General features: G+C 31.7%; 1 protein-coding gene across 1 annotated transcript in view; it reads right to left on the minus strand.

Moving 5' to 3' along the window:
- The window catches only part of LOC116848085 (phosphoribosylformylglycinamidine synthase), a 297,437-nt gene extending 287,213 nt beyond the window's left edge, over positions 1 to 10,224 (minus strand). Inside the window, exons 1-3 of the mRNA XM_032823851.1 lie at positions 9,956 to 10,224; positions 9,601 to 9,742; positions 3,765 to 3,915 (exon numbers count right to left, since the gene is read on the minus strand). Coding sequence (XP_032679742.1) covers positions 3,765 to 3,915; positions 9,601 to 9,742; positions 9,956 to 10,224 — 562 coding nt within the window. The remainder of the gene's footprint in view (positions 1 to 3,764; positions 3,916 to 9,600; positions 9,743 to 9,955) is intronic.
- Between the last annotated feature and the right edge of the window lie 3,401 nt (positions 10,225 to 13,625).

Below are 13,625 nucleotides of genomic sequence, written 5' to 3' on the forward strand. Positions count from 1 at the left end.
AAATAAATTTTTTACAATAAATGCTTTTTCTCAGTATTTTTTGGGCGGAAACTAAGTTAAGGTCCTAATACTACTTCAGAATCTTCATAATAATGTTGTGTACAAGTTGGAGTGCAATGATTGTGATTCTTCTTATGTTGGTCAAACGGGCAGAAAGCTTTCTATTCGTATGTCTGAAACGTTTACCTAGGGACCTTACATCACAGCTCTCTGTTGTCCAGGAGCATCGTATTAAGTGTGGTCATGAATTTAGATGGGATAGTGTCAAAATTTTACATAAAGAACGCCTTTTTTATAAAAGAATGGTTGCGGAGATAATTTTTATTAAAATGCAGACATACGGACTAAATTCTTCACTGATACTGAGAATTTGGAAAAGTGTTATAATACTTTGCTTGGTTTGAATTTAATTGTTTTCGTCTGCAATTTGTACCAAGTAAATATAAACACATGATTCTGTGCTGCTTGCGGCATTCGGAGGTACACGTTTAGTAGTTTAACATCTCCTTGGAGCTCTACTATCTATTATTGAGGTATTTATCATTGTTTTTTTTCCTCAGACTTGGTTTGGTTACTCTATCTTAATACGTTTTTTAAATAATTACACCACAGCATCTTAGTACGTGCGATAGAGTGACCAATCTTACAACAAGTTATTTACTGACTAATACCTTCCGTCTTCCAGGGAGAGGTTTCTTTGTCTTAATGACTATTTGTATTTGCATTTGTGCTTCCGATTCCCGTAAGCAAATTTTGTAGCGACAATTTTTGTAAAAACATCCTTTGTTATACCGATTATTTGCGACCTTACGTTTGTGACACTTAAATATAATTCGTTTTTTATTTGTAATCAGTGAAGATGGTCTGTGAAGTTAGACCGAAACGCGTTTGATTGTTTTGATGATTAATAAATTTCTTCTCATTGGAGATTGGGTCACTATTTTTAATAGTTTTAATAGTACTATTAAACCTGTGCTTTAACTCTTATTGTTCTTTACATTTAATATTGATTATTTTTATTAATATCTCGAAATTTTACGTGGTTGTTTGAAAAATTACCTCTGCAATTTTTGTTTACTTTTATCTGTTCTACTTATATTTTTCTTTTAGCACGTCTTACGCGGAACACCCTGTATATATACAAGTTAAAGTAAAACATTCCACTTTTGTCTATTTTCATTTCAAATTATTTTTAAGAACAATTTCCAAAAGCAGTTTTCTGCATGAGAAAATAGGACAAATCTGGAATCATTGATTAATGCAAGATTCACATCGCGTCCGACGTACGACGTCTGATATCCAATAAGAGAACAGCTTTCTAATAAAGAATTAAATTCTCCATTGGAAAGCTATTCTTTTATTCGATGTTGGACGTCATACGTCGAACGCGATGTGAATGCTGCATAAACTGCATATAATAGTGATATATTTAAAGTATAATGAAAATATATTGCTCCAGTTTTTAAAACTGCTAATATTTTATGAATAAACTGTAAAAAATGAAGCTGGCCAAAAGGTGACTGAAAACTGGCTGAAAGTCGACTTACAGTGGGCAGAAAGCCAAGAAACAACCGGCTTTCTGTTGGGATTTAAAGTCGGCAGAAAGCTGCCAAAAAAGAGCCGGCTACAATAGCTTTCGAATAGTCGGCAATTATCGAGACATTTGTCGACTGTTAGTCGACTAGCAGTCGGCAATCAGTAAGGTGTGTAGTCGGCTTTAGACTTCTTTTGCCGGTTTTTTACCAGCCGACAATCGACTTACTGTTGCTTGGGTATGTACGTAGCTCTCGATTGATTACGTTATCCTTTCTCTACGGTTCATACAGAGTTCAGTGATAGGATCTATGTGACGATGATCGTCACATGGATAGACAAATTGGCTCTGAATACGTAAGCGGAGAGAGAACAACGCTGCTTCTTAGATCTGGCAATTCTGCGCTGCTTACAATCGAAATTCCATCGCTGATGGGGCCGCGTCCAAAGTCACTAGATATATAAAGTACCACAATTCGTGGTTACGACGTTGGAATAAAAATGGCGTCGGAAGTGTATCTAATGCAAACGTGTAACTTATCTACACATTAAGTGCAATTCTATGAAGTAGCTGTTGAAATAGCTGTTTATTATGTGTTACAAGTGTTAAATGTTATACAAATAAAAAAAAGTGATAAACGTTATTTATTGTTTTTTTCTACTTTACGCAACATATTCATACAAATATAGACATTTTGAATCAACCGCGTGTGGCTGGAATAAATATGGCGGATAATTGCGGTACTTTATATATCTAGTGACTTTAGCCGCTAGTCGAACATACACTATCATCTAGCGTCTGTCCTAAACCTACGCATACTACATTGCCAACGTTTTCGAAGTTCGCAATCGCGTACAGCATCCCCTTAAGGGAATATTCTAGTGTGATGAAGCCCAAAAATCGATTTTTCTTTTTTTTTTTGCATGTTTTTATAGTCTTAAAAATATATCCCTAAAATATTAAGATGAAATTCGTTAAATTGACCGAGTTATAAAGGTTTAAAAGACGCAGCCTCTATACGGCGCGTCGACTACGAGATGAATGACGAAATATTAAATGTCAGCCAACCTATTTACGAAAATTTAACTACTCATAATTTATTACAGCAATGCCTCGGATTATTTACTCAGAATAATAACGAAAGTTTAAATTCATTAATTTGGACAATTGCACCTAAACATCTGCATTCCCTTATAGAAATATCATACTAAGAATCATTGATAATTACTTATTTTTAGTATTAAAAATACTGGATAATAAGTAATTATCAATGATTCTTAGTATGATATTTCTATAAGGGTTGTGGAAAGAAGACGGTAGAAGTTGCAACTTTCTTGGCTGTTTGCCTGTTTAATGAAGGATTTTATACAATTTTAAAAATTATGGACGTAATGAGACTACAAATCAGCCAAAATGCAAAATTCCTCGCGCATAATAGAGACAACGAACGCGTTAAACGTTCGGAGCAACAGGCACGAGTCGAAAAAAGCAAGAATTGCCAAGAGACAAGAAGAGGCTGACAAACGTGGGTTTTATGAAGTTGAGGAAGGTCTCTTGTATGGTCCTGGTGATTGTTGATTAAGGATAATTTATTCTAATTACTCATTATCCACCTCATAAATGCATGAAAATCTTTAAACACGTTTTTCTCAAAACGACATTTTTCAAATCGGGCAAGTATTTTTTTGAAAACTACTGAGCCGATCAACTTGCGCTTTTACACACATATAGTGCATATATTCGACTATCGCTCGAACTAGAATCTTTTTGATATCTTTAAAATTACTATTTTCCCGGACTCCGAACAGTTAGAATTTTTTAGTAAAAATCAGACTACTATTTTTCAAACGCCGCCATTTTGTCAATTTTCCTTCAAATTATTTTATTCTAGCTCGGACGATAGCCACATTCATAAAGAATAAAATAAACGCAAATTCATTTATTTCAGATGATGAAGACGGTGACAATCAATTCGCCCGATGGAAGACAATTTTACAACATAACTCGTTTCGTCCATTTGTATTTCCTTCAATTTTGAATATAAAGCTTTAACAAAATTTGACATATTTCTTCAAGGATGAGGAAATGTCAGTACAAAACATTAACTCTGTAGGTTTAACTATTTGCTTTAAATTAATTCCCAAAAATCGCTTTGAAAACGGGCCTTCACACTCACACTAGAATATCCCCTTAAGGTCAAAATTTTAAATCATTATATATTATTACTCACCTAATTTTGTATTAATTTCTTCCAAAGCCTTCTTGCCTTTTTTCATTACATCTACAGTAAACCATTTTTCTGGTTTAAAGCCATGATCGAATGTTTCTATAGGTTTCTCATACCTGCATTCTGTCATTCTATCACCTAATACATCAACAATCTAACAAATAAATTAAGTAATATAATAATATAACTTGGAAAGCAATATCTAAAAACATTTATAATTTCATATAGTTTTAATAATAGTTCAATTTAATCATAGACCTTATATATATGGACAGTTAATACATAGCAGACCGTGTTCGGAGGAGGTTAGAGAGAGAAACGTACTTTTCAAGACCTATCTATCTTTGCTTTTCCAGAAATATGTTTTGCGCATGTCTGACTGAATAGATCATTCTGATTGGTTGTACGCAACATGATATAGTTTCTGCGTACATGACGGCGTAAACACATCTATTGTCTAAGGTTGAATAGCGCCGGCTATAAAACGAATCTGAGGATTCTATATTTAATAATAATGGTAATAAGTTGTGTTATTTATGGTGTGAAGTATTCAACGAAAAATAGTGCTTCTTTTCATTCGTAAGTATTCAACGAAAAATAGTTCTTTTCATTCGTAAGTAGGAAACAAATTTTAGTTGTTATACACTGACATATAAATTCATAATTTTGCACTTTAGATACGTAGAATAGGTTAAGAAAAAAATTAGCGTGAAGTTCCAGCGCGATCGATTTGACACGTATGTTCATTGCCTGATATTTTAATAATTAAGTTAATGATTATTGCAAGTACCACAACATAGTATGGAACTTTTGTTGACCTCAACCTTTACCTGTTGTACGTTTCCAACGGATCGATGTTCTGGGATATTTTATATAAAGTAAACATCAACAATTTCAGTTTTCCAACAAATGAGAAATATAAAAAATAATGGATGGAAGCGTGCAATATAAGTACAATAAAGAAACAAAGTAAAATTCGTTCACGTCACTTCAATTCTTCACATTTTAAAACATGGCATGAAAAGCGTAGCTTATTGAAAAACAATGCAGTTCCATTACAATTTCTGCGGGAAAATAAGACATATTTAAATAGGTAATATCTCTCTCTCTCTCTCTCTCTCTCTCTCTCTCTCTCTCTCTCTCCCCTTCTCCCTCTCCCTCTCCCTCTCCCTGTGTGTGTGCGTGCGTGCGTGCTTGCACGCACGCATGTTTATATACTTGTAATAATAATGATTTTATTTTATAGTTTGTGTGGCGTCTCAACAAGCGAGACGCTTACGCGCGCCGTTCTTCCAAGAAGCGCGAGCCTTGCGACGCGCTTCCGAGAAGCGCGAAGCTTGCGACGCGTTTCTAGGAACCGCGGTGGGGCAGCAGTAAGCGCGAGCCTCGCGACGAATTCGCGGAAGCGTGAGACCTGCATCAATTCGACGAACCGCGGACCTCACAATTTTTCGGAGAAAATTAAAACACACGGATAGGAAACACTCAAGACGAAAAGGAGTATAAATAGGGGACGAGATGCCCTGTATTTTAAATCGGCTCTCGAACTCGAGAGAGAACAGTCTCCAGAGAACGAAGGCAAGCCAGCTAAACTCCGACGAGGAGCACTAGCGAATCCTCCTCACAAGGAGAGAATTAGTACGCCGAGTAACGCACCAGTCTGAAGACCGCACGAAAACGGCCTCTGAACGAGGCCAAAAACCCGTGCCGGCAGGCGCTCCGCCAACATGTCCGTGACCTCTTCGGCACGGACAGTGAGGATGATCAGGAGGAGGAAGTGAGTATCCACGCTCCGAGTTCTCCATCATCCACTTGGTCGTCGCTGTCCGCGACGCCTTCGCCGACTCGACTGTCGAGGACTCCATCGCCCCGGAAAAGACCACGTGGAACTGCAACGGCCGCTCCAGTCAACGTTACCCTCCGGGAGACCACGTCGCAGCCCTTACCCGCCGGGGCCTCCACGCAGTCGCCTGCTCGAGATCCGAGCGGATATCTGGTGAAGATACTAAGGCCATGGCGCCTCCACCCCTTGAGCCTCTCGCCTGTTAGGCGCACCAGGCCACTCGACCAACTGAACACTTGAGACGTCAGGGCAAGGCGGCCACTTTCTCCACGATACGCGGACCCGGAGTTAAGATCTCACCCCCGCCACCACGACAAACTCACGACAGGGCCACTCAGACCGCGTCGGTGTGCCCATGAGACGCTTCGCCAAGAAAGACGGCCGTACACCGCTCGCCCGGAGGCCTTTAGAGCACACGGCTCCTCACCACGCAAGTGGGTCCGGTTGAGCACACCTACTCCACGAAGCCGAAAACCAAGGATAAGACCTTGGTGCGGAACCAAGCAATAATGCCCAACTTACACACGCCACCACATGTAAACAAATAAATATGCGAATTAATCATTGATCTTATCATTTGCGTACCCTTCTCCTCCTGCGAGCACGATTAGAAGCTAAGATCAAGTGGACGCGAGCGAACGCAACCACAGTTTGCATTTGTATATATAATTTTACTTTTATAGATCGCAATTTATTTGGAGATTTGTATATTACAGTAAAACACTGTTTATAGTCTATATAATAAGTATGATACATAATTGAGTACCTATTTTTTGTACTGTACTTTTACTTAATGTTTTAGACAACAATGCAAATTCTTTCACTAGAAATAGCGAAGTGGTAAATTTTGTTTTGCACACTGTTTATGTTATTGTTTTCTTGCATTATGCAGACGACAGCATCTGATTCACTTGCACATATTATTAAAAGACATTTGTCAGAAGTGAAGAAAACCCCTTTTAGCTCTGACTTGAGGCGATTTGCTATAACGTTACACTTTTATTCTGCTAGAGTTTATACTTAAATTAGAAAATCTTTTAACAATTTATTACCTAACGAGCGTACAATACGTAGGTGATATGAGACAGTTGATGGAAAAACAGGATTTACTCATGAATCTTTTAATTCTATTCGGCACAAAATACAAAAAGGAGTTGTTGTTGTTAATCTCGTCATTGACGAGATGACTATTTGACAACATATTCATTGGGATGGTTACAAGTATTCCAAGTATTCCAGGTTTTATTAACTTAGGTTCTGATTTTGCTTACGATGATCTGACTTTGACAAAAAATGCTTTAGTATTTCTTGCTGTTGCTTTAAATAGTCATTGGAAAATATCATTAAGATATTTTTTCATTGACAATTTAAATGCCAATGACAGGTTAAATTTTCATTGACAGTTTAAATGAAAGAGCAAATTTATTAAAGACTTGCTTATCTTTATTACATGATACAAAATATCATGTATATTCAATTACTTTAAATGGAGTACCTGTCAATAAATCTATGTATTCATAATTAGGTGCTGCTTTTAATTTTAATAATTCTTCCTATTTTTCGCCATCCTGTAACAGGAGACAATATTTTTGTATTTTTGGATCCTTCCCATTATATAAAATTAATAAGAAATGCTTTTGGTGAGAGAAAAGTACTCCTTAATAAGAAAAAAGAATTAATAAAATGGGAGTATATCATTGCTCTTTATAATAAAGAAAAAAAAGACTTAAAACTGCTATAAAATTGAGTGGACGTCACATTAATTATCATACTAAAAAATGAATGTTCGTTTAGCAGTACAAGTTTTGAGTGATAGCGTTGGTAAAGCATTAATATATTGCGTAGAGAAAAAATATGATGGTTTTGAAGGAGCTTTACCTACTGCAGAATTTTGTTCGCTGATGAACAAAGCATTTGATATATTAAACTGTCGAAATAAATTTTCTAAGAAACTCTTTAACCAACGCATTAATAACGATACTATAAAAGAGTATTCAAAATTTATATACAATTAATTTATTTACATTTAAAAAGTACATTTCTAATTTAAAAGAGAATAGTGGTAGAAACATACATTCAACACGACATACTGGTTTTATTGGAAGTTTTTTGCTTAGAAAACGGACTTGAATTATACCGAACTTTGCATTCGAAAAAATATTTAGGATATTTACTTATATATTTACATAAGTTACATAAGTTATTACAAGACCACTTGGAGTCATTCTTCAGTGCAGTTCGAAGCTGTGGAGATTTTAACAGCAATCCAACATGTATTCAGTTTGAAAGTGCTTACAAAAAATTATTGGTACATCATCAGATATCAGAATCAAAATATGCTAATTGTACAATATTAGATATTACCAGTGTGCGTTTCGATACATAATGATGCAAATGATATTAATAATATCGATAAAAACAATGAGCAAAGAGATATCAATACTAATGTTTTATTAGATCATAATTATGTTTTTAAAATTCCTTCTTTAAGTATATTTGTTGCTGATGTTACTGAATACAATAATAATAGCTGGATTTGTTGTTAAACAATTAAAAAGAAGAATATTGTGCACAGTATGTAAAACATATTTGGAAGCAAATGATACAAGCAACTTATTGTTATTAAAAAAAGTTAGGGGTATGTTAGTGTTTAAAAGTTAGTTTATCAAAAGATAAACGTTACTTATGTTTGTACATGGGTAGAAAAAATTATTAGACAATATCAAAGTGACATTTTCAAAGCAAATATTAAACCTGTAATTGTAAACTGTGTTGTACAATATGTATTACCTTGTGTCTTTTTAGACATGAATGATCATATTCTGTCTCAGCCACCATACAATAATCATAAAAAACAATTAATTATAAGTATTATAGAATATTATATTAACATACGATTTCATAATTTTGAAAAAGTGTATAACAAAGAAAAAAAAAGAAAGACAAAAATTTACAAAATTAATTTTATTTCAACATGAATAAAGAGAAACTGAGTATAACTTTGTATATTGTATTCTTATTTCCATGCATGAATCCCTCTGAATTATTATTTGTCAACAAGATTAATTATATTTTTAAATATCTTTCAATTTTATGCACAACTATATAAATAATGTTTTATATACTAAGATCTTGAAATAAATGTAACATATAATTATCTGCAATGTTACAAGAAACTTACACCATAATTACTAAAAATCTAAAAGAAGCAATAAAAAATCTTGAGCAACAAATAACTAAAATTGATTCAATATGACATGACTACAATTGATTCACATATTACTTTCACTTTTATATTCTGTTTAAAAAGCAATACATCCTTATGAAAACTGTAATATTTATTTTATAATTTTTGTTTTATTTAATATTTTATGTCAATAGTTATATAAAATTAGAAATTTCACTTAGTTCCAAATTTGTTTTTACGAATGGGCTTTCTTATTTTATATATTTTTTCTCTCTGTTATCTATTATTATCTATTATTTCTTATATTTAATTAATTATTAATTAATTAATGTTTATTATGAAACTAAAATTTTTCCAGCATACATGACATATTGCAATATAAATTATATTATGCAGATGTTTAAGATGATGCATTAAGTTAGAGTGAGTGTATACATATGTATACATGTGTGCGTGCGTGTGTGTGTGTGTGTGTGTGTGTGTGTGGGTGTGTGTGTGGGTGTGTGTGTGGGTGTGTGTGTGTGTGTGTGTGTGTGTGTGTGTGTGTGTGTGTACGTCTCACTCTAACTGCACCAGTGCAGCAATGCAGCAAAAAAGAACAGCTCTATTGACATGCGCGAAACGTATTTCCGGAAAAGTATAGACAGAGAGGTTCTGAAAATTACGTTTCTCTTTTTCCTCCTCCGGACACTACTTTTCGACAGAAACTATAGTCAATGACCAGTCCATATATATAAAGTCTATGAATTCAATAAAGTATAAATTTAGTATAAATTATCCTAAACATATAATATAAAAGTTATACATACGGCATTTTCCGTTTGTTTACTAAATCTTTTTTTACATTTAACATTATATCTAATTGCTACTTCTATTCTTTTCACTTTGTTCAGCTTGACAGATTTACATATAGAAACGACGTTACTAGAAAATGCTGTTGAAAAATTCAACCTATAAAAAAATTTGTTCAAAATACATTTTTGCTTATTTTATCGCAGATTCGTATTTTCATTAAAAAAAAAGTTATGTTCAAAGTATAAGTTAATGTTAATCTGATATGAATATAAAAATAATGTACATAATAAATCATAAAAAATTCATTAAGAAACAAAAAAATTTACTATGCACTAAACAAAACTCGAGTACCACAAAAATAATTTTTACCTGGGTCCAATTTCAATAACAACAGAATGATCTTCAGTTTCATCAAACACACTATAACGTCGCAAGCATTCTTGTTCAAAAGAAGGTGCCAAAATCCATTTCAATGTACAAATTTCCTTTTCTTCGAGTGGCTCCGTTTCCACGTAATAACATAATTCAGTTTCAAGATCAAGAATCACTGAAGTCTCGATTTCCAACACCTTGCGCAGTTTATTTTTCAGTTGGCCTACTTTTAATCCAGGTGCCTTATAAAACTTCAGAATATCCATCTTGAATGTATATGAACGACTGAAACGTAGACGTTGAATACATAGAAACTATTTAAGATTAGGAATATCAAACCGTGATAGCTTTAATCGTCCCTACCATTACTCTTTGATAAATAGAACTCTGATATATAGAATCATTTGGTGAAGTTATTTTAAGCGATAAAAGAATATGACAAGTGACGAAATCAAATGAAGCAATGACTTATTGAATCCGATTAAAATAAATCCAATATTCTAGGCTATAGAATATACAACGATGTTTTAAAGTTATTGTATTCTTTTAGAGTTATCGAGTGTTTTTTAAAAGAATTTTAGTCTAATAATTTCTTAGAAATTTCTTTAAAAAAATTTTTGTGATAGCATTATTGTTTCTAGTAATTTTTTAAATTTTCGTTATTATTATAAAATAACATTTTTTTAATATTATATAATTGGAATATAAATTACTATTTCCCAACAATCATAAGTATACAATTGCATACAAAATCCTTACAAGAAAGTATTATTACTTGTTCAGAATAATAAATGATTATTGCTCAGTAATTTTATTACTGAGGAACAGTTTAATAATTTTATTAGCTACAGATTTTGAATACTTAAATTACTTAAATTATTTGAACACTTAAACAACTTAAATAAATAGTTAAATAATTTGAATACTTAAATGTGCAAAATTATTAATGCTTCAGCGTAATTTATTTAGTAATTACGACGGCAATAATAATCACAAATCAGTGATATTATTAAGTTCTTGTGATAAATTACTTGCATAAATTCTCTAATAATATATTCTTGTATAAATTCTAATAATATATTCTCTAATAACGAGATAAATATAAAAATATAATATATGTATATAATATAAATTTTTTCATTATTAGTATGGATTGTTTCATAAATTGTATCTTTGAATTTAACTTACTGTTTACTGTAGTTCATTAAAATGTGTAGTTAAAAGTCTGAAAGTAATTATTCGTTAATAATTCGCAGATATATATTATATATCTCTTATATATTCGCAGATATATATCAATATCACTTGCACTCCAATTATTATTGCGTCGTTTCCAACATTTGCCAGTAAATATGACCGTTACAATATTTTTTAAATGATATACAAATAAATTATAAGCATAATCCACCAAAGTATCGTCACAACACATTAGCACTATCGATTTCTGTTCAATCATTCTGAAAATCTATTCTTTTCAGCTGCACTGCTGCACTGGTGCAATAAGTTAGAATAAGATAAATATATTTTATTTCACTTTAACTTATTGCATCATTGAGGCAGTGCAATTGAAAAGAACAGGCAAACCACTAGTCAAACACCGGATAGCGCGGTTTAAAAAAAAGACGAATCAAAATCGAAACCATGCTAAGGTATACGTTTGAATACTGCGATACAAAATATAAATTACTACAATTTTTTTAATATTTAAGCAAAATAATCAAACATTAAATTGTCTGCGCCTTTCCAATAAATAAATTTGTAGAAATTCAACAAAAAATGTATTATATGTTGTAATTCAATAAATAATTACTAAACTATTCCACAGTGATTAACCGATATTATTTTCTTTAGTAATTACCAGTAATATTTTTCTATAAAAGAGGTTGCAAGTTATTAATCAAATATCAATTAATTTGTAAAAATTTCTTTTTAGAAATGCAATAATCATTTCATATAAAAAATTATATATAGTACTCTTAGAAAAGTATTACTAGTAAGTATTACTGGTAAGTAATTTATTACTATTGTTCAGTAGTTTTATTGCTAGCGACTAAAGATTTTGAGTACTTAAATTACAGGGATTACTAATGCTACAGAGTAATTCAGTGATTATAGCAACAGTAATAATCACTGATGTATTATTAGGTTCTTATGATGAATTATTTGTGAATTATTTTCTAATAACAAGAAAGAAGCATCAATTTACTCATAATTAATATAAATTATTTCATAACTTGTATTTCTCAAACTTTATTGTTTGCTCTAGTTCATTATAATATTTAGTTAAAAATCTATTAAAATCTATTAAAATCTATTAAAAAAGCAATTATGTTGTTAATGATTCACTGATATATATCATATCAGTATCAGTTGCAATCTATCCGATTGTTGTTGCGTTGTTTCCAATAAATATACCGTTACAATAGTTTTTGAATGGTATAAGTTTTTGAGTAATACAAGAGCATATTATAAGTATAATCCATCAAAGTATCATAACTTTTCGGCACCATTATTTCCAGTTTAGGTAAAACAGCAGATAACGTAGTATAAGAAAAGATGAGTAATTGTTATAGGATCAAAATCACACGACGCAAAATATGAAATATATTTTTTTATTATTCAAGCAAAATAATCCAACGATTGTTATTGATAAAAGTAATCGTCATTAATTAAAAAGTATGCTATAAGAGGTACAAATTTTGCATGGTATAGGTTTTGCTACATCGTGATCACCGTACTCATATATGTTAATGCATATAATTCATAATTTATGTACAACAAATAGACACTCCCTAAAAGACAATCTGACAATCTGCATATAAAAATATTACATAATTTAAACATAATATAAACACTACACTTGTTATACAACATGTTATATTTAAATGATAATGTTATATACTGTTATAATCTGTAAAAACAGATAACAATTTTATATAATAATTTATACATAACAATAGCAATATAACAACTTTAAAACATAGTTATATTACAATTATAAAATAAAATTAAATAACTTCAATATTAACAACGTATAACAGCAGTTATATTACGTATTACTTCTATATTATATAAGAATTATATTCTGTATTTGTTTCTGAAAAGCTGTTTGTCAAGTCAAAGTTTACTTAAAATCATATGCACCAATTTGTACATTTTATTTATATCATTAAAACTTAATTTACCAGAAACCTTTAATTTTCTATATAAATATCTCAGTGATTATGGCTTCAAAAAATTTTTTGCTAAAAGAACATGCAGTTTTAATATATTATATTTTTATTAAAAATTCTAAGAAATAGAAATTAATATATTCTTGAACATTACGTATGTGAACATTACGTAACTGTGTGATCTTTCCAATATTCCAACATTCAAAAAATATCTAGATGCACTCTTATGACGAAAGGGTCATTGAATGCTATCATTTGTTTGTCACTTTGTGACGCTTGTAAGGCAAAATGCTTTACGCAATATCAGTAATTGCCCCATCAACGTTGAAATCGTAATGTAAGGTTATCGCGCAAGATCGTTTTGCAATAGTTTCATTTATTATGTTTTTCACTTGTTTATAATATTATATTCTTTACAACAATCTTACATATATGAATATATTTAACACACACACACACACACACACACACACACACACACACACACACACACA

The sequence above is a fragment of the Odontomachus brunneus genome, unplaced genomic scaffold (assembly GCF_010583005.1).
Source record: "Odontomachus brunneus isolate Ranch 3 - 2012 unplaced genomic scaffold, Obru_v1 Obru_scaffold_089, whole genome shotgun sequence".
In the NCBI taxonomy this organism is placed as follows: Eukaryota; Metazoa; Arthropoda; class Insecta; order Hymenoptera; family Formicidae; genus Odontomachus; species Odontomachus brunneus.